Consider the following 19262-nt stretch of genomic DNA (forward strand, 5'->3'; position numbering starts at 1 on the left):
ACTCTCTGGGCAAGTGAAGGTCTTATTTCGCTGTAAAATGCAATTAAGAGTAGGGCCGCCTAACGTCGCGCGATGTCCGGCTCACGGCACCGCGGGGCTGTGAGCGCTCGGGAGCCCCGGCCGCGCCCCGGGCCCGCGCTCCCCGCCAGAGGGAAGCACCGAGGGCGGCGGCGACCACGGGCGCGCAGGAGCCACCACCAAGCGGTGTCGGTCTGAAGCCAGGGCGGCGGTGTGGGGCAGCAGCCGCAGGCCCGAGCGCAGCTCCCCACAGGCGAACAGCTGCGGGCCCCGGCCGGGAGCAGCGGCAGGCCGTGGCAGGGCCCGACACCTCCCTCCTTTCGCTCCCCGGGGCAGGGGGCCGGCCGTGGGCACCCGCCCTACGCCGCCGGGGCTGAGTGCGCCGGCTCAGGCCAGGCAGCCGCCCTCGGGCCCGGCGCCGCCGCTCCCCCTGCCGCGGCCCAGCAGACAGAGCGCGGCGCCGCCATGAGGCCAGGGCGGCGGCTCCCGGCATGCCGCGGGGCGCGTGGTGCCCGTCGGGAGCTGCGGTCCGGTGGAGGGGGCGGGGCGGGGGCGGTGACGGCGCGTGGCACTACAGCTCCCGGCAGCCCTCGCGGTTTGTTTTCCTTCAAACGAGGCCCAGGTCCGCCGGCCCCGCCCCTCGGCTCGCGGCGCGCGCGCGTCCCGCCGTGTCCCGCCGCGGCCACCGTCGCCGAGCCCCGCCCCCTCCCCCCCGCTCCCGGCCCTTTGACCCCGTTGTTATGTCGGGCCCGAGTCGCCGCCGCCGCCGCCGCCGCCTCCGCCTCTTCCCCCAACTCCTCCCGTAGCGCCCGGAGCCGCCCCCGCCCCGCGCCCCGCCCCGCGCGCCCGTGCGTGCCCGCCCCGCCCCCGCCGCCGCCGCCCGCCCGCCCGCCGCCCAGCCCGCCCGCCCGCGCGCCTAACGGTCCGCGCCCGCCGCGCCGCCGCCCGCGCGGGAGGAGGATGAAGGAGATGAAGCAGCGGAGGAAGAAGGAGCGCACGTGGGCCGAGGCCGCCCGCCTGGTGAGGGGGGGGGGTGCCGCCCCGCCGCGGGGGGGCCTGGGCGGGCCCCGGGGAGGGGGCGCGGGGCTCGGCGGGGCCTCCCCCGCCCGGGGGCTGCGCTGGCTCCGGCTCCGGCCCCCCGCGGTGACGGGGCCGCCTGCCGCCGCGGGCGGGGTGAGGCCGGGGGCAGGGCTGGGGGCGCTGCTACCCCCCGCGGTCGGCGCGCTCCGGTGCCCCCTCCCTGGTTGTTTCCCTCCCCCAGCCCGGCGGGGAGGGGAAGCACCCGGCGGGGGGGGCCGGGGCTGCGGGGGCGCTGCGAGCCCAGCCCCGGGGCCGGCCGGGGAATGCGGGGCTCCCCCTGGAGCCGCCGCTGCCTCCCGCCGGGCCGTGGCGGGCCCCGGGCCGGGCTCTCGGCGGTGCCGTCCCGGGCCCTTCGGGGCTTGTGCCCGGGGGTGCCCGGCACGGGCAGGGCTGCGGCCGGGCTCGGGCAGGGGTTCAGGCGCGGGGGAGGCAGCGCAGCCTCGGGGTGGCCCGGCCGCCGTTCGGGGCCGCGCCGCTGTCAAAAGTTTCTGGTTTGATTCCTGAGGCTGCGGGTTTGGGCCCAGCCCCGGCAGAGCCCAGCGCGCCTGCCGTGCCTGCCCGGCTCTCGGTGCCTGCCCACGCCACGGCTGTGCTGAGCCTGGCGTCCGCAGCGCCCAGCAGCCGTTATCTTGTTGCTTTTCCCTTTAGGAGACATAGCTGCGGGTGTACCTTGGTCTTTTTTGTCTTTAAGAATGTATTTTTGGCTTTAAGAATGTGCTTGTTGACGGTTTAAACTTCCAAACCCAGGTCTGCTTTGATGGTGCTTGTGTAGGGCTGTTGGGACGGTGCTGCCGCTCGGCCATCGCAATGGGAGCAGAGTGATTTCCCTCCATGAAGCCTGTGAGCCCTATCTGTCTTGAACCCTGTTTATAGACCAGGAATTATAAAAATAACTTCTATGTCTTTCAGGTAGCGAGCACAAACCAGTCAGAAGCTTTATTTAAGGGCTGTGTTTGGAGGTGCTTGGGCTTGTTGCCTGCAAGGAGTGCTGATGGTCACTGCTGTCTGCTTTTGCAGCTGGCTGGAAGGAGCTTTGCTGTCTCTGGCCTCTGCCTAGCAGCTGCTCCCTCTCGGTGACACAGATCCGTGCAGGTACAGGAGTGGAGTAAGGGACAATCCGGCTGCCTGCTGTCGGCATGAACGAACCTCTGCAGTTTCCTCCGTGTAGCCCTGTCAGTGGTACTCAGCTTGTGAGGATACGGGTGTACTGGCTGTAGTAGACACGTAGAAATGGATTTACAGGGTTTGAGGGTGGTTTTTTTCTTTGTTTTTTCTTTTGTGCATGTATTTATTTTGGCTTTGCTGGGCCAGGTTACATTGGAGCACATAAACATTCAGAAGGAGCAGTACGGGTGAGTCCAGCTGAGACTCATGTCTGGTATTGAGGATGTTCAGGATAGCTCTTGGTGCTCCTTCTGAGTAAGATTTGTTTGGCTGTCAGTGTTTTCTTACTGCTTGCCAGGAGGAAACCTAATCGGACAAGCATCTATCTTCCAGCAGCTTGCATAATCTTTTGTGTGTAAATTATAATATTTTAGACGCACATGACTTAGCTTGAAAAACTGGAGAAGGGCACGAGCCAGCTGCTGTAGAACTTCACTGCAGGAATCTGGTGCTCTAGTACTTCATCGTGCAGTTCTCAAAGATCCTGGCTCTGTGAGCCAAGCACGTCACTGTGGGTGACAGGGATGCTTTCCTGGTAGGTGACCTCGGGGGCAGAGGCAGTACTGGGTGACCTTGCATTCATTCAGATGTTCTGAGCTCTAACAGGTGGAAAAAAAACAAACCAAAACAGTATTTATAGGCTGCCTAAAGCAGCACGTGAGAGAGACTGCGACTCTGAAGCAGTCTCCTAACACGCATCCTCACCCCGTGTGATGGCAGAGGGATGGATCGCTTCACACAGCTCCTCTCTCCTGTCATTTGGTCAGAACCTCAGGCGTAGGCACTGTGGGTACAGGAGATGTCTAAGCCTCAACAGCATCTTAGAGCCATTGATGAACCAGAAATAGAACAATCTCATACTAGATTATCCACTTAGACCTACAGTTGCGTAGCCGCACTTCCAGCTTGCAGGACTGATTGTAAATCCACTAAAAATAGATCTTTATTTAACTCGTCTTACATGTGCTCCCTGTCAAAATGCTTTTAATTTTCCTTTCTGACACACACTATTGTATTTTGTGTTCCTCTCTATTTGTTTCTGAGAATCATCAGCAAAAGTGTATTTCAGTGTTGCTGCTCCTACAGACCTAATACTACACACATTCCATAAACTAAGCCTTTAAAGATTCGTTTGAACACCCAGAGCCGTAGGACTATTCAACAAGTGCTGTCAGAGCTGGTTGCCCGGTAAACTGATGGGGGGAGTGATGGAAACTTCCGTCATTGGGGGCATAGGAACACTTGACTATCAGTATTATAAATAGTGGAGGGGGGGGGGGGGAAATCTTTTTGGGGGGTAAGAAATAGCTAATGTTCAAGGTGTAGCGCCTGATGGAAGGTTGACGTGGTGCTGGCAGGCTGGAGAGGGCCAGTACAGGAGTCCAGCTTCTGGTGGCTAAAGCTGCAGGACTGCAGGATCTTCTACTTTCCCCCATTTCTGCCATTAAGCAGCCTGTACACTTAATATAGCTGTTGATTGGAAATTGTTCCCCTGAGTGTAGAATCTTTTATCTTTATGTAAATGCTTGTTGATGCTCAGTTTTAGGCTGTGTATTTCGCTTGCTGTGCGTGTCACTTGAGAGGGAGTTTATAAGCTGTGGAGAATTTCCTTCTATTTCAAAACCGGCATGTTCCATTTTGTGGATCTTGCGCTCAGCCTGGGAGTGATGTGTTTCCCCTTGTCAGCTGTCTCCTCCCTTTGAGTGATGGGGGGTGACAGTTCACGAGGAAGGCATGGAAACGTAACCTATGGAGGTTTTTTGATTAGTGGAGGAAGAAGGGTGAGAGAGCTGTATTGACTGGGAATTAAAACTGTGTACTCCCTCTGAATATGTCTTATCACTTTCTTTGATCTTTTCTTTAAACTCTTTGTGTTTTCATTGTGCTTTATCTCAGTTTACATAGTTCTCAAATTTCCGTCCCCTTCCAGGTTAGCACCACCGATGCTTATGATCTTCAAGCATCTGAAAAATGCGTATTGGCTGGATATGATTTAAGAAATTCCTTTTATCACAAAATATAGTTGAAGTGCAGAACTACAGTGACATGGATTGGGTTTTTTTTTTACTTGTGGATGTTAGAGATGGTGTGGAGTTGCAAAAGTTGCACTGCACAACTTTGTCTTTTTTTTTTTTTTTTTTTTTGCAAATGTCCTGTTCATGCCACTTCAGAAGGCAGACTGGGCTTTGTGCCTTGCCACGGTGCTGCAGTGACTCAGTTCTAGATGTCACTGATATAAATGGGGCATTTGGGTTCCTCCAATGGCTTCTCCCACAAGTCAGACTGAAAGATAGCATGTTGCTGACTCCTCTAAAGCATGGTGACAAATGAAATCAGGACCGTGCATCATCGTGGCCATTACGTTGGGGGAATTTAGACCACAGTTACGATCAAAAACTTCCCAAGTGAATACCCCTTGCAGCTTTTCTTGAATGTTTCAGGCCATGTCCTGTGCCTGTATCGCAGCCGTTTTGCTCAGTCGGACCCAGAGGTCTGTTGAGTTCAGTGTCTTTTGCATTCAGAGAGCAGTGCTGTCTGCTTCAATGGAAGGCGCAGGAGACAGCGTGTTAGGCAGCTGTAGGGTAATCTGCTCCCAAAGAAACATCGTGGCTTACATCTACTGCAGCTTATTTTTGTTCATTGTTTCCTGTTTATGTGGGTAATCATCTTATCCACAGAAATGTCCGGTCCTGGTTTTGAATTCTTGAGTTCTTGCTTCTAGATGTTTTGGAGCAGTAAGTTCCACAGGCTTTTTTTTTTTTTTTTTTTTTTTAAATAATAGCCTCTTTAGTTCTTTGCTTGTAAGTGGCAATTCTATTCTTCATGTAATATATGAAAGGATGAGTTGTTACTTATTGTATTGCCTATTTAATATTTGATTTTACTCATTTCTTTCAAAGGCAGGCTATGCAAATCTTTTTAGTGTCTCTAGCCATAACTTTTTTCCACGTCCTTTACTGTTGCTGTTGTTGTCCTTTTCTGAATTCTGTCCTTCTCTGACAAGAATTCTGGCTCTTACCCATGGTACCCTTCTTGAGATGGAGCGAAGATGAAATGAATGCAGTAATCCAAGGAAGGTATGCTGTTGAATTATAGAGTTGTACAGTAATACTTGTAGGGGCAGAAAAATACTGGATGCTTTATTGAAAGGTAGGAAGGTGTATGGCAGGGGGAACATGTTACATTGAGGGCTGCTAACCACCAAGCAGTCCTGAAGGCCATACGTGGCAGCAGCTCGGTCTAACCTAAATTGAAGTCTGTGGTAAAGCTTCCACTGGTTTCATGCTATGGGGTCAAGGCCAAATTCGTCTTTTTCTCTCCTTCATGTTTATATTTCAGTTAATTAGGGACCAGATAAAGGTAAGCCTTTTGCCGTGCTTACCGTGACTCTGAAATTTTTAGTGTGTGTCTTTTGCAGATGAATAAAGTTTTAAGAGGCACATTATTGGATCTGAACCGCAGTTATGGGGCAGTTCTGTTAATGCAGAAGCAAATTCTGTAATGACACGTGGTCTTTCTGTCTTTTTCAGGTGCTGGAAAATTACTCTGATGCTCCTATGACCCCAAAACAGATTCTGCAGGTCATAGAGGCTGAAGGACTAAAGGAAATGAGGTTAGTATTGATGATCTTGTCTAAAACATAGTATGGAGCATGGGAGAGACTGCGTATGAAGGCTTGTGTTGCTTCGTGCAGTTCTGCCCCATCTCCAGCCCACTTCTCTTCCTTTTTTTATCTTTCTAGCATTGTAGTTTCAGATGACAGTATAGACATTAGTATACAGGTTGGGGGGGGGGGGCGGTGTCTGTGACAATAACTGAAAGCTGCTCTTGGATTTTTTGATAATGTACAGAGTCCCCTTCATCCATCTATTGTAAAATAAATGCCTGTTGCAGATCAGACTCCTGCATTGTGTTGTACTTACCACTTGTATGGTTCTCTCATAAGTAGCTCTCAGTAGTTTCTGCTATTGTGACTCTAGTTTGAGAACAGTTTAATTTGGTCTCCTCTGATGCTTCATTTCTAGAGCAGGCATTATGTTTTAGGAGACTCGTAAAAGTCTTCATTTTATATTACTATACTAACTTCTGCTCAGATTTTCGAGCACTGTGGTAGCGCTGCTCACACTGTTGCGGCTCTTGACACTGTATGGAGGAGATGCCCATACAGTGGATTTCAAATGGAAAAGAACCTGATACAGAGCCTTGGAAACGCTAGGAGTGGGAGGCTGTTTCCCTTGGTTAAATTCCTGTGACAGCAGTAGAAGAGAGATGCAGCGTGTCTTGCAGATCCAAAAGAATAGGTAACCATGATAGCCCAAATGCCTCAGTTAGTGCTGCATGGCAAAAAAAGCAAGTTTGACTCTGAAAGACAGCAAAAGCAGTCTCTTTTGGCTGCTGCACAGTGGTTGCTTGGGAATCCAGATGTGTGGACTAGTCTTGCTTCCCCCTCACCTTGATTCTGTGGACTCTTTTCTACCATGGTGTTTGTGTTTCCTGAACCTGTACTTTGCCCGGCTACAGAAGGTAAACTAAGTCCTGGGACCTAACAACTCAAAATTTTAGCTTGTTTCTGCTCCTTATTTGTGTCTGAAATCAGGAAACAGCTGAGATTGTTTGAATAGTGGAAACCAGTGATGCATACAGAGGTGTCATGTGTAGGAGTTCCATTGTTTGGAAAGGGACGATGCTGGCATGTGTTGCTGCATCGACACTGGAGCTGTTGGAACACCCACGTGCCGCTGGCGATCCTTGCTGAGGAGATCTTCACCGATGTGGATGCAGGCAGTGGTTTCACAGCTCTGAGTCTTAATTCAGACAGGCTTTTAATGAGGACCTTCATATAGCTTTGTTGTAGTCAGTACTCCACACCTTTCTTGCATCGGTCCTGTTAGTTAAGCAGGTAGTTGAAGATCTGCATGCACAGGCTGTCCTCTGCTGAAGGCAGTAGCAGGTCTCTTTTCACACGTGTAACCTGTCTTGGTGCTCTCCCCATTTTGACAAGTGAACTGTCACAGTATGTTACTAAAGACCAGACTTTGGAGCATGTGTCCAGTTAAATCTCACAGAGTAAAATCGTTCCTTTAAAGGTCGGTGTTTTTCCCTTGGGATGTCTGCTCTTCCTTCCCCAGTCATTAATCCTCTGCTTTAAGAAAGGGCTGTTTTCTTCAGAGTGTAGTTGTTCACAGAATAAAGGCGGTGATCCTGCCTGGCTGAATACGCAGCAGACCTTGCTGGTACTTGTGTAGCAGCCCTTCCTGAAACTCCATTTCCTGGAGGAAATGGCTCAAGGGGCTCGAGATGTTTTTCCCTTTGAATCAGCCCTGAGGCACTGCTCCCTGGTTTGGGGGTCACACTGGTCTGTTGCGGGGGCAGCGTTCCTTATGGGTGGCACTGATGGTCCCGCGTGGCTGACGGGACACTTGGGCCCAGCACCACTGCTGAGTCCTAGCTCCTAGGAGAGTTTCTTAACTGTTTGGGTTTTTTTTCTCATTTTTTTTTCTCTTTTTTTCTTTCTCTTTTTTTTTCTCATTTCGAGGAAAACTGCTTGTTTTGCCATTCTGAGAAGGCAGTCTGTGGCTGGTTAGCGTGCTTGGAGCATCTGTTGAACACAGAAGGGAAAACACTGTCTAACAGGACAGAAGGCTGGAATTTTTTTTTTCATAGGATCTAAAAGAGTAATTTTTTCTGTTGCCAAGGCTTGTGAAGAAATGTCCAAAAACTAAACGCGTTCAGCGTGGAAACAGAAATTGTTCTAAGTTTTCAATTTGAGAAAGATTTTCTTTGAAATATTTTATCTCAATCCAGTTTTTAGTTTCACTTTCAATAATAATGAAATCAATACCGCTTTAATGTCTCTTCCAGGTAACTTTCTGCCTGTACATGTGTAACTTACTGGAAAACATGAGATTTTGTGGCACAGAAGTTCCACCAGTGTGAGTGTAGGAAGGTTACTTTAACCAGGGAGTTACATAGGACGTGACAAATTAGCACATCAGACCTTGTCTGTCTGACTTTGCTAGTGCAGTTTTGTCTGTGACATGTGAGGGAAGATGTTCCAGAAACACATATGTGTACAATTTGTGCTGGTTTTGTTTACATCTCTCTACTGCTAAAGAATTCTGGGTTTTTTTTGTAAAATCAATCCAACTCTGAAAGTTTCAAGCAGAGAAAGGGAGGAAACAGGTAAATTTGTTAAGCGTCTAAAACGGACTGAGAGTAACTTTAAAATTGGTGTAACATTTCCTGTTTTCTGCCGGTTGCTTCGCTGTGATGTGTTGAGGTTGATGTACAGGTCAAAAAGGATAACGGTAGTACTGTTCTGACTGAGGTGCCCACCCCGTAAAGTTCATGAGCAGCATCTCGGTTCCCCTCAGCTAAATGATGCCCGTTTAAACAGGTCTTTCGGGCTGTTTTCTTGATAAGGCCATTCCTTAACACTTAATTTTTTCTTTCTTTTTCTATTTCAGTGGCACTTCTCCCCTAGCATGCCTCAACGCCATGCTCCACTCCAATTCCAGGGGAGGTGATGGACTCTTTTACAAACTGCCCGGACGCATCAGCCTTTTCACACTGAAGGTAAACGCTGAGTTCCTGCTTGCAGCTGAGGGCCGAGGTGCAAGTTCTGCTTGTTACGCATAGCTGAGTGTTAAACTGTCACGGAGCATCATATGAGCTGGATGTGCCGCATGTGAGAGTGTCATGTGAAAGGGTGTCTGGAACTCATTATTTCATTAGAGCTTGTACCTTTCAGCTATATTCAGCCATATATGATAAATTCCTTTTTAAAAAAAAAAAACAAACCTATTATTTCTTGAATTTCACAAAGAAGGTAAATCCTCTTATTCCAGTACTTGGTGTCCAACTCAGGTGGCTGCTTATCGAAACAGTTCCATGCTCTCCTTTTCTGCCAGCCTCAAGGGAACACAGCCAACCAATAAATTAAACTGGTCTGAGAGCTTGTAGCTACAAGTAAAATCTTGATAGGAAAATGTGTATTCATTTTTCTAGTTGTTTGTTTTGTGTTCCACTGCATTCTGTGTATATTTAGCATCACCATTTTCCTCAGATCTTGAGATCTTTGTGGAATGTTTTTTATTTTTAGTTTATTGTCCTGCTAATCTTAAATGTTGAAAATGTTTCTGGTCCTAGGCTTTTCTTTTGCATTGTTTTGTACCATTGGGTTCCCTGACAAATGTCAGCATGGTAGACAACAGGTATCTCAGCTATTTCATTTGTTTTTTGGTTTTTTCCCCCTGATATCAAAAAATGTTAAATTGTTGTGTTTTGCTGAAAATAGATGGCATTGAAATGGCTTTGATTATACAAATAGCAAATACAACTCTTAAGCTCCCTGTCTTATTATTTGGCTATCCTGATGCTACCTGCTCTTTTGTAGTAAGAATGAGATACTTCTTTTTAATAGAAGCTGCTTGCTTGCAGAAAATTGCAATCAGTTATTATCCTTATGAATTTTGAGTATGTTTGAATTACTCAACTAGGAGGTGTCTATGAAGCGTGCTAATAGTTTATATGACTTCTGTTCCACTATGAGCCTAAATACACTTTAAAATACCTTTCTGCATCAAGGATTAAAATAGGGAAGATAAAAAAAATAAGCTTAAAAACTATATCCGCTAAACTGTCTGTTCCCAGTGGTTGGGAGGGAGGACCGTAGCCATGCTGGTTCTGTTTGCCCATTTAGAAGGATGCCTTGCAGTGGTCCCGGAATCTGTCTGTGCCAGAAGGGGAGGAGCTGGAGGATACAGCAGATGCAGAAAGCTGTGAGTCCAATGAAGCAAGCACTGTGAGTGGTGATAATGATGGTAAGTGTCTAATGACATTAATCTTAAACTATAGGATCTACTTCTGTGTCTGACTGAGTGCCCATTTCTTTCAGTGTCTCTTGACGACACCTCCTCTAATGCCTCGTGTTCCACTGAATCTCAGAGCAAGGGACCTGCTACTACCAGGGAGAGCTACAGAACCGCCTCCCAGGTAGGAAGAAGTGGGGCTGATGGGAAATGTGAAGCCTCGCAAGGGGAGCTTCCATTACTGTGTGATAGCTGGGTTGGCGTGGCAGGGACTAGTTGTGCACAGGTCCTCAAAGAGTTACAGGGCTGTTTGCTTAGGTGAGGAGTTCGCAATGTGGGGAGGAGTCAAGTACAGGAAAGTATTTTTGAATTCTCTGCTATTCATACATGTTGACACCTGAAGATTTACCTAGGGGCTAGGTAGTTCTTTGAGGACTGTGCTGCTTAGAAGATTATTTTACCTCTCCATAATGTCTTTGTTCCTTTGGATATTTTCTTTTTGTTTGTTTCTTTCTGGACTGCAGACAACCAAACAAAAGAAGAAGACTGGTGTAATGCTGCCACGTGTTGTCTTAACACCCCTGAAAGTAAATGGGGCACACATGGAGTCTGCCTCAGGTGAGCATTGCTTTTGTTGTGGTGGTTTTCTAATGACATTATTTCTAATAATAATTCAGTAGTCCCTAGTTATCTGTAAGTTTGCCTGAGGACGACTTGACGAGAATGCATGTGACCACAGAGAACTCTGTGTACATTTAACTCCACCAAAATAGTTGGTAGATAGGCAATAGCCTGTAATACTGGATCTCTTATTAGCACGTAATTCTTCTCTGTTAAACCATCTCCAAGTTGGGTTTCTGTTGTTCAGTGTATATTTTTATGGAATCGTTTTGCTTTTAGGCTTCACAGGGAGGCATGCTGATGGGGAGAGCAGCAGCACATCCAGCAGCAGCAGCAGCTCTTTGGCCCTGTGCAAAGCCACCTTGCGCAGTAGGACAGAAATAAACAGGGATCCTCCGCAGCTTCTGAGAGGTATCCGAAAGCCCACAGCTGGTAGGTGTTTCTGGTTAAAGTTAGAAAAATAACTGGCCGTAAAAGCAGGCAATGTTGAAGTCCGTGTATATCTGAGAAAAGAACAGCGAGGCTGTCTTCCTTCAGAAGGCGTATGATGACCTTGAGGCTCGCAAGCCAGGTCTTCCTCCCTGAATGTTACTGAGGCAGTCGTTTAAAAGTTTGCCTAGTCTGAAGAGCAGCATCAAGAATTGTACATGAATATGACAGAAATGTGGCCTCATATCAAAATTCCAGATGCATGTGTGCTAACTGGTGTTTGAGAGTCTTTCTTCATACTTCAGTGCCACAGTCTTTTCTCATATATTTTGCTCCTTTTGCTGTAGTAGTTAGAGATTAAATTCTTGCCTGTAATGCTGAAATACTTTTATATGACAATGATTATTTTATTTGCCTGTCCTTAAACTACAGGGCAAATGAAACGAAACAGGGGTGAAGATATTGACTTTGAAACACCTGGTTCCATTCTTGTCAATACAAACCTGCGAGCTCTGATAAACTCCAGAACCTTTAATGCGCTCCCATCACACTTTCAGCAGCAGCTTCTTTACCTCCTTCCAGAAGTTGATAGACAGGTATGAGGGTGCAGCACTGGAGTGTTTTCACCGCATCGCCTCTTGGTTGCAGAATGGCTGGAGCAAATGTTTTTTTCTGTTTGCCCCGTCAGGTTGGGGCTGACGGGCTGATGCGTCTCAGTGGCAGTGCTCTGAATAATGAATTCTTCACCCACGCTGCGCAGAGCTGGAGAGAACGACTAGCTGATGGTGAGCAGCTTTGCTTTCCTGGGTGGCTGGAGGATCGGTACTCATGGGATATTTTTTGTTTGTTTGTTTTGTTTTCTTTTACAGTTAATGAATGAGCATTTAGTCCAACTCTGCAGTCTTATCTGACTATGTTGCCCCCAACTTGTCTTCTTTTTTTGTTTTGTTTTCTTTAAAAACCAAAGATGCATTTTCCTTTGGTGCCACGGGACTTTCAGAACAAAGTGGTTGAGGTGTAAAGTAGTGTCAGGCTTATCTTTCCTTAAATGGTGGCCTCTGTCCGGAAAAACATGATTTTTTTTTTTTTTGTCAGAATTGCTTGAGGCTGCGTGACCATTGCCCGTAAGGAGTGGCCGGCAGCATGTAGATCTGTAGTAGGGTGGAGAGCAGGGCGATAACAGAAAGTCTGTCCTTTGTATATAGAGCTGCTGTACCGTTAAAACACAAAAGGTTGCATTTGCAGAATCACTTTTGTTTGGAACTGAATTTCAGTCTCTTGCCTTCCATGTAGGTGAGTTCACCCACGAGATGCAAGTTCGAATTCGGCAGGAGATGGAAAAAGAAAAGAGAGTGGAGCAATGGAAAGAGAAGTTCTTTGAGGACTACTATGGGCAAAAGTGAGAAACTGTACCTCATGTGTCCTGTTCTGTCTGTGTTGATGCAGGTGGCAGGGTGTGTTTCTGCTTGTAGATACCTGAGAAGTTGCAGCATAAACTGCTTGAAAAATACAGGTTTTGGGGTGAAACATTCAGACTGTTGCACCAGGGAAATCCTTGGTGGAATTGGCTGCGCCACAGCAGAATTTTGTAGCCTGTGTATGTTTTTTTCCAAGACAAGTTAATATGACTCGTTTTCCATCAATAATTTTTACATTTTCTTATTTTTCTCATTCCCTGTGATAGTCATGTGGGATAGCAAATGTATAGGTTATCTCATTGCAGACTGACTTAATGAGGTTTTGATGAGTCTCTGCTTTGTGATGCGTTACTATGTATAGTTGTGTGCAGTACAACTATAAGTAAAAGATTAAATGCTTAAATTGGGATGGGCTGTAGCTTTTAGCTGGTTTTTGTGTTTGCCTTGTAGGTTGGGCTTGACCCAAGAAGAATCCCAGGAGCAGAATTTGGTGCAAGAAGATGCCGAGAACAGGACAGGACTGTCTGTTAAAGGAGAAGCAAGACTGCCGCGCGGTCCGTCTACACGGCAGAGAGATGGGCACTTCAAGAAACGCTCTCGGGCTGACCTGAGATGCAGAGCCAGGAGGAGCCTGTACAAATTGCGTGAACCTGAGCAAATGGAGGCTTCCAAAGAGACTGCTTCTGTAGGACCAGATTCCTCTCTTCATAAAGAGACAAAGCCTGAAACAGACCTGAAGAAAGATGACCTGACGAGCCCTTCGGCTGCAGTACTGAAGCCAGAGAGTTCAGAATTGCACCTCTCTCCAGAGACTTCCAAATCACACAGTAAATCGGAGGATCTGTCACTGGCAGCTGCAAACAGAATTCCCAGTTTGCCCCCAGAGTACTCTGCTCGGGAGTCCAAGGACCAGAAGAGGAAATGCTTTGAGGAGGCTGCCTCTGCATCCTTCCCCGAAAAGAAGCCCCGGCTTGAAGATCGTCAGTCCTTTCGTAACACAATTGAAAGTGTTCACCCAGAAAAGCCACAGCCTACTAAAGAGGAGCCAAAAGTCCCACCCATCCGGGTAGGAAAGAGAATTATAGCTGCTTGGTATCTCAGGGCTGTCACGCTCAGTAGCATCAAAACATTATTAAAATGTCAAGTGTTGTCATCTTAAGCGAAGAAGTGGAAGGGTTTCATGGGTAGAGCTGGCTAAGTAACTCTGAATACCACAGTTTACTATCTTATTTAGACAGGCAAAGAATGGAAAATCATGGCAAGGTTTTTTGCACAAGAGCACTCTGTTAGTTTGCATTTCTGTCGATACAGGAACGACTTTTCCTGAAACTAGCTGACTTGCAAAAGAGACCTTCAGATTCTGCTCTTTGTCCTGTGTAATTTCTCGGTTCCTTTCCTTTTGGGCAGAATCTTGGTGTTCCTTCTGGCTTTTCCCATTTTGACTAGAGGCATCCATCTTAGCTTCAGGGCAGTCATCCCGATGTAAAGGAGACCATTTTGATTTCTGAAGATCTGTATGTAAATCACTTATTTCGTATTTGTCTGCAGCCCCTGGTAAAACAACGTTAATATTTACTGAGCTTTCATGTATCACATGACAGAGCACATAAGCAGAGGTTACAGGGACCTTGCTACTTCTCTGCCAAAATTAGGTTTTTAAGTTGGAATTTTAAATTTTCGTTGAATTCTTATGGTAAGAATTGTGATGAACGGATGCTAATGAAGTGCATTTCACTGTCTGAAGTAATTGCTTTTCCCTTTCTTTCAGATTCAACTTTCACGTATTAAACCACCCTGGGTGGTTAAAGGTCAGCCCACTTACCAGATATGCCCCAGGATCATCCCCAACACGGAGCCCTCCAGCCGGGGCAGGACTGGGGCCAGAACACTCGCAGACATTAAGGCCCGTGCTTTGCAAGCCCGAGCCCAGCGAGAAGCTGCTACAGCCGCCATTGGAGGTGGGGGTGGCCCAGGTGGAGGGAGAAGCACTGATGAAGGAGGTGGTGGAGGAGAATCCAGCAGCCATACAGAGCACCGGAGATCAAAGAGAACTCATGGAAAGCGTTCGTCAGATCTACAGCGAGCACAATTACTGTCGTCTCTCCATCTGAATGGAGAAAAGGCTCACTCCGAGGTGGCTTCTCAGGAGGCTGACAGGAATTCCTTCCTCTCTTCGAGACAAGAGCCCTCTTCTTCAAAGAGCGAGGGAAGTGGTGTTCTGGAACGCACTGCAGGCACTAGCTCAGGGGAAGCTCAGCCTGGTGATCGTTCACCTAGAAGGCAGTTCTGTGATGCTTTGACTGGGTCGTCCTTAGACAACACGACTCCTGAGAGGCAGGAGGAGAGCCCTGAGCAGCTCCTCTGTGACCTAAGGACCGAAACCCCATCTTGTGTTGCGTCACAGGAGAGGCAAAGTACAAAGCTGAGATGTGTGGGTCCTCCAGTAAACGGTCTGTTGTGTTCTCAGGTGCAGGGAGCTGCGCTCAGTCCTACGGAAGATGGGGTTGTGTCGGAACTCAAAGGTGTTGGTGCTTCCACCGTACAGCTGGATTATCATTCTGATGTAAAGGAAAGTTCCTCCAGTTGTCCTGCTCTTCTGCCAGAATTGTCATTGGGAGGTAAAGAATGCCATGAGCCAGAAATGGTGTCTAGATTTAGATTTAATGGCTCCGAAACATGTGTGGCTGATAGTGATAACTCCAAAACAGTGACTGCTGGAATGGAGAAAGCCGTCCCCGTGCTGTGCAACTTTGCACGCTTGCAGGCAGAGAAAGAGTGTGATGGCAAATTAAGCAATGAAGAACAAAATGCAGAGTCTCTGGTGAAACCTTCTTTACACGATGACTTTATTTCTCAGAAAAGGATAGATACCTCTGAAAAACTTCGGCAGCTGAGGGAGAGGTGCCCCAGAACAGAACCAGAAAATGCACATCAGCCACTGAGAGAGACCCAAGAGTTCAAGACAAATGGAGATGATGAAATACAGAGTACACACAGTGAAACAACAGATACTGCTTCAGATTTTGAAGGTGACGTACCTGATGAGAATGTGGAGATGGATGTATGTTTCAGAAATGCCGGCTGTAGGGAAGTGGCTGGGAAAGACTCCTCCTGTCACAGCAGCACTGAGAGATGCAATAGGATTAGAACAACATCGTCTGTGGAAACAGATAGTCTGGCCTATGTTGTGGACTTCCCTGCAGCTGCAGCGGTGAGCGGTGCACCTCCATCTCAGAGATGGGGACCACATGCATCGTTGCCCCAGAAAGCTGAGCAGCCGACAGGTTCTGCTCGGCCCGTATCCTCTATTGAAACCAACAACCCTCTGGTGATGCAGCTGCTTAAGGGGAACCTGCCACTGGAAGAAGTTCTCCCAGTATCTCATGCCAACATCAAGGTGGAAATTATGCAGCCACCACTGGACAAGCAGTCAGAAAGCCTCTCTCTGCAAGTGGAGAGAGGTAGCAGTTGCTATTTTGGCAAAGAGTCTTCTGCAGATGTAGGAATAAAGGGGAGTGCCCTAAGCAGGAGCGATGACTTCCACTCAATGAGGTCTTCCATAGATCCCCAGGAAAATAAGTGCGGATCAGGAGCAGCGTTGCCTAGAGCAGCAGATGCGGAGGATCAGTCTATTCCAGAAAAGCATTCCAAAGTTGGCTCGACTTTAAGCTGCCGAGACCAAGTGGCAAATGTGGGAAGTGCCTCTCAAAAGCCTGAAGATACGGGCCCTCAGGAAAGAACTTTTCCTTCCTGTAGCTTTGAGGAGCAAAAGGAGTTGCCCAAGGTCCATCGGGTGCCACAGCACAACCCATTGGCAAGTGTCGTCACAAATAAAAGTCCAGAGAAGCTGAACGCCTCTACGGAGCCTCGGTTTTTATCTCCATCTGTAACTTCTCTCAGTCCGAGTCAGACGGGAGGTGTGTCAGTCAATAAAAATTATGTTGGAGTTCAAGGCAAAAAACTCTTTGGTTCCGGTTTTCCTTGCAAACCCAGTGTTAGACTACATCACTCCAGAGCTTTGGATCAAGTTTCAGCCATGGGAACCTTGTCTCCCAGCAAACAGATTCCTGTAGACAAGAGCTGTGCATCGGGAGAAGGAATCCCAGCTGTGAGGGAAGAATGGACGCCAAAGCAGCACACCAATGGCCTGGGAGGAATAAAAAATGAGAATGTGTTGGCATGTGGCAGCCCAGCCAAGAGGAACACAGAGAACCGGAAGGATGCAATGCAAAACCCCACGGAGCTGACTGAGCATTTGCAAAGTGTTCCACTGGTTATGGACTTGCCATTTTTTAAGTTTTCAAGGGAACCAGGGAAAGGACACAATCACCCTTTGGAGCCTTCTTCCATACCTTCTCAGCTCAATATCAAGCAAGCGTTTTATGGGAAGCTTTCTAAGCTGCAGCTTAATTCCACCAGCTTTAATTATTCATCCAACACTCCAGCTTTTCCCAGAAGTCTTGCTGGAAGCATGATGCAGCTAACCCACAAAGCGAACTTTGCTGCAAACCATAATACGTCCCTTTCTGTGCAGATGTTTGCTGATAGCAGCAGTGTTGACGAGATACCGTTCAAGTGCTCGTGCAGCCTTAAAGCCATGATCATGTGTAAAGGCTGTGGGGCGTTTTGTCATGATGACTGTATAGGACCCTCTAAGCTTTGTGTATTGTGCCTTGTGGTGAGATAATAAATTATGGCCATGGGACAAATTGTATATTCAGTGTGTGTATTTTGATAACGACTGATCCTAAAACCTGTACACAAAATACTATTCTGTTTATAGTAGAAATGCTATTACACTTTGTTTTGGTGAGGAAAGTTGACTTGCCTTCCCACTAAAACCTACAGTGCAAAACCCTTTCTTGCTCACGGTTACACTCCAATCTCGGTGGGCTGCGCCCCGCTGGAGCAATCCTTCTGCTTCGTGCTATTGTGGAAATCCTGATTGTGCTTTGATACACGTGCTGAGGCTAACACCTGAGCGAGAGGCAGTTTGCTGTGGCAATCCGTGGACCCTCTTGTCGAGGAAATCTACATCCAAAGGAACTGGAACAGGGTGTTTTCTATTTCAGGGCTGCGCTAGGTGAGGCCCTACAGTCTTCCACTCTCCCTTTCTGCCATCTCCATTCTCGGTTTGCATGGGAAGTGCTGCTGCACAGTGAGCGTAAGCAAAGAGCTTGCTCTGCCGTGACGGTTCTGTACGGTTTTTGGATGCTCCAGCAGAACGTGGTGCCCAGTGACACATGCTGCGGGTGGCTGTGGAGCCGTATACAGTGAACCATATACTGGATGGAGCCAACTCAGAGGATGCAAGAAGAGGAAAAGAAATAAAAAAAGTGGCAGGTGCCAACCCGATGCCTTCTGCTGGTCTGCAGGAAAATGTGTGGCCTGGGGAACTGTGTGCCTGGCTGAACTCTTGGACCAGCCGATGTGACTGCCTCTTTTGGCTGACTTCCACAAACTTGTGTGAAACGTTGGAGGTTCCTAGAAGCTCGTTTATGTGGCCTGCAGTCTCTGCATTGCAGCCCTGCAATGAGGACTTGAACACGACAGCATCTGACCATTTGCAAGCGTCTAGCTGTGCATCTGTGTGATGATCATCCTAACATTTAAAGCAGTGTTTTTTTCTTCTTTTTTTTAATATATTTTCATTTTTGGATGTATAAAGTGAATTATTTGGCTCCTGTAAGTATCCTCTATGCATCTGTTTGATCATGTATTTATATGTTGTACACAGTACTGGCCAACTCTGTAAATGGATGTAATGTACATAGAACATAAAGGGTTCTTTTTTTTTCTTTTTTTTTTTCCCCTTGGATTTTCAGGCTCTACAGCAGTATTGCATTAAAGTGGTTGTTAGTTATTAATCTGCATCTGTAGTCAGAGCCACTGTATTCTGTCTTGGCTGACGTGAGGCTCAACATGCAAAGGTGTGTCTCGGTTCTGACAGCCTCCCTCTGCCTGGGTGTCCATGCCACGTTGTGCAGGTGACTGGTGTGCAGACTCAAGGATGACCTGGTGGGATCTGCCGAGTCGAGTGCACTTCACTGGTCACTCCTCCAAGCTGCCGGCAGTTGTTGCTGTAACTGATCTCCTGGAGCATGGCTGTAGCTGCATTGCAAGAAGGTGAACATCCTTGTGCATCCATAGATTGAGAGCAAAACTGACTTTCTGCCTCTTTGGAGCAATTGCTAATCGAGTGAATTGCTTCACTGGGGGGAGAAGTCAGCTCTCTTGTTTAAGCAGGCAGTAGCAAGAATTGTAGGGGGTTTATTTTCATTTTTTTTCTTGTCCCTTTTCTAGTTCTGCCCTACCTCCCTTGACCGTGCACTTTTTTTTTCTCTCTCTCTTTTTTCTTTTTTTTTTTTTTTTAACATGCAAGTCCCTATTTGAGATGCAAGCCTGAGGGATGCAACAAGTTTAGTCTGTGAAATGGTTTATCCTTAGTGCATCTGACAGCCTCGTGTTGTGGGGACGTGGGAGGGAGACCAACACGCCTGCCCGCACCCTGGGGTGAACAGGACGGTGGTGGTGGAGGTGGAGCGGAGGTGTGAAACCTGCTTACCAAAGATAGGGAGTGGAGCTGGGGGTCTGGCTCTGCCTCCTTTGGGGCCACTGTAGTGTGCAGATTGAACTGGTCTGGTTTGCAGAGCCCTTGGGGGGGTCTGCTCATGTATGTCCCTTGTGGTATTGGAAAAATAAACACTCTGTAAAACCTGCA

General features: G+C 47.9%; 1 protein-coding gene across 2 annotated transcripts; it reads left to right on the plus strand.

The window, feature by feature from the left end:
- The first annotated feature begins 50 nt into the window (after nt 1-50).
- On the plus strand, nt 51-19262 carry ASXL1 (ASXL transcriptional regulator 1). 2 transcript variants are annotated; one of them, XM_080404382.1, is made up of 12 exons: nt 51-1038; nt 5793-5875; nt 8730-8838; nt 9965-10085; nt 10160-10257; nt 10598-10691; nt 10974-11126; nt 11556-11719; nt 11812-11908; nt 12417-12522; nt 12992-13607; nt 14310-19262. In XM_080404382.1, the coding sequence occupies exons 1-12, from the start codon at nt 484-486 to the stop codon at nt 17226-17228; spliced, it is 5115 nt and encodes a 1704-aa protein (XP_080260508.1). In that variant the 5' UTR covers nt 51-483; the 3' UTR covers nt 17229-19262. The 2 variants fall into 2 exon arrangements, with proteins under 2 accessions (XP_080260508.1, XP_080260509.1); XM_080404383.1 differs by lacking the exon at nt 51-1038 and adding an exon at nt 1089-5339.

Source organism: Falco punctatus (genome assembly GCF_963210335.1).
Source record: "Falco punctatus genome assembly, chromosome: 10".
Taxonomy (NCBI): Eukaryota; Metazoa; Chordata; class Aves; order Falconiformes; family Falconidae; genus Falco; species Falco punctatus.

Excerpts from the sequence above, each read along its gene's own strand:
- ASXL1 (XM_080404382.1), top strand. The coding sequence starts at position 484 with ATGAGGCCAGGGCGGCGGCTCCCGGCATGCCGCGGGGCGCGTGGTGCC. Across the intron at positions 1,039-5,792 it reads GGGCCGAGGCCGCCCGCCTG|GTGCTGGAAAATTACTCTGA; the intron begins GTGAGGGGGGGG and ends TGTCTTTTTCAG. Across the intron at positions 8,839-9,964 it reads TCAGCCTTTTCACACTGAAG|AAGGATGCCTTGCAGTGGTC; the intron begins GTAAACGCTGAG and ends TTGCCCATTTAG.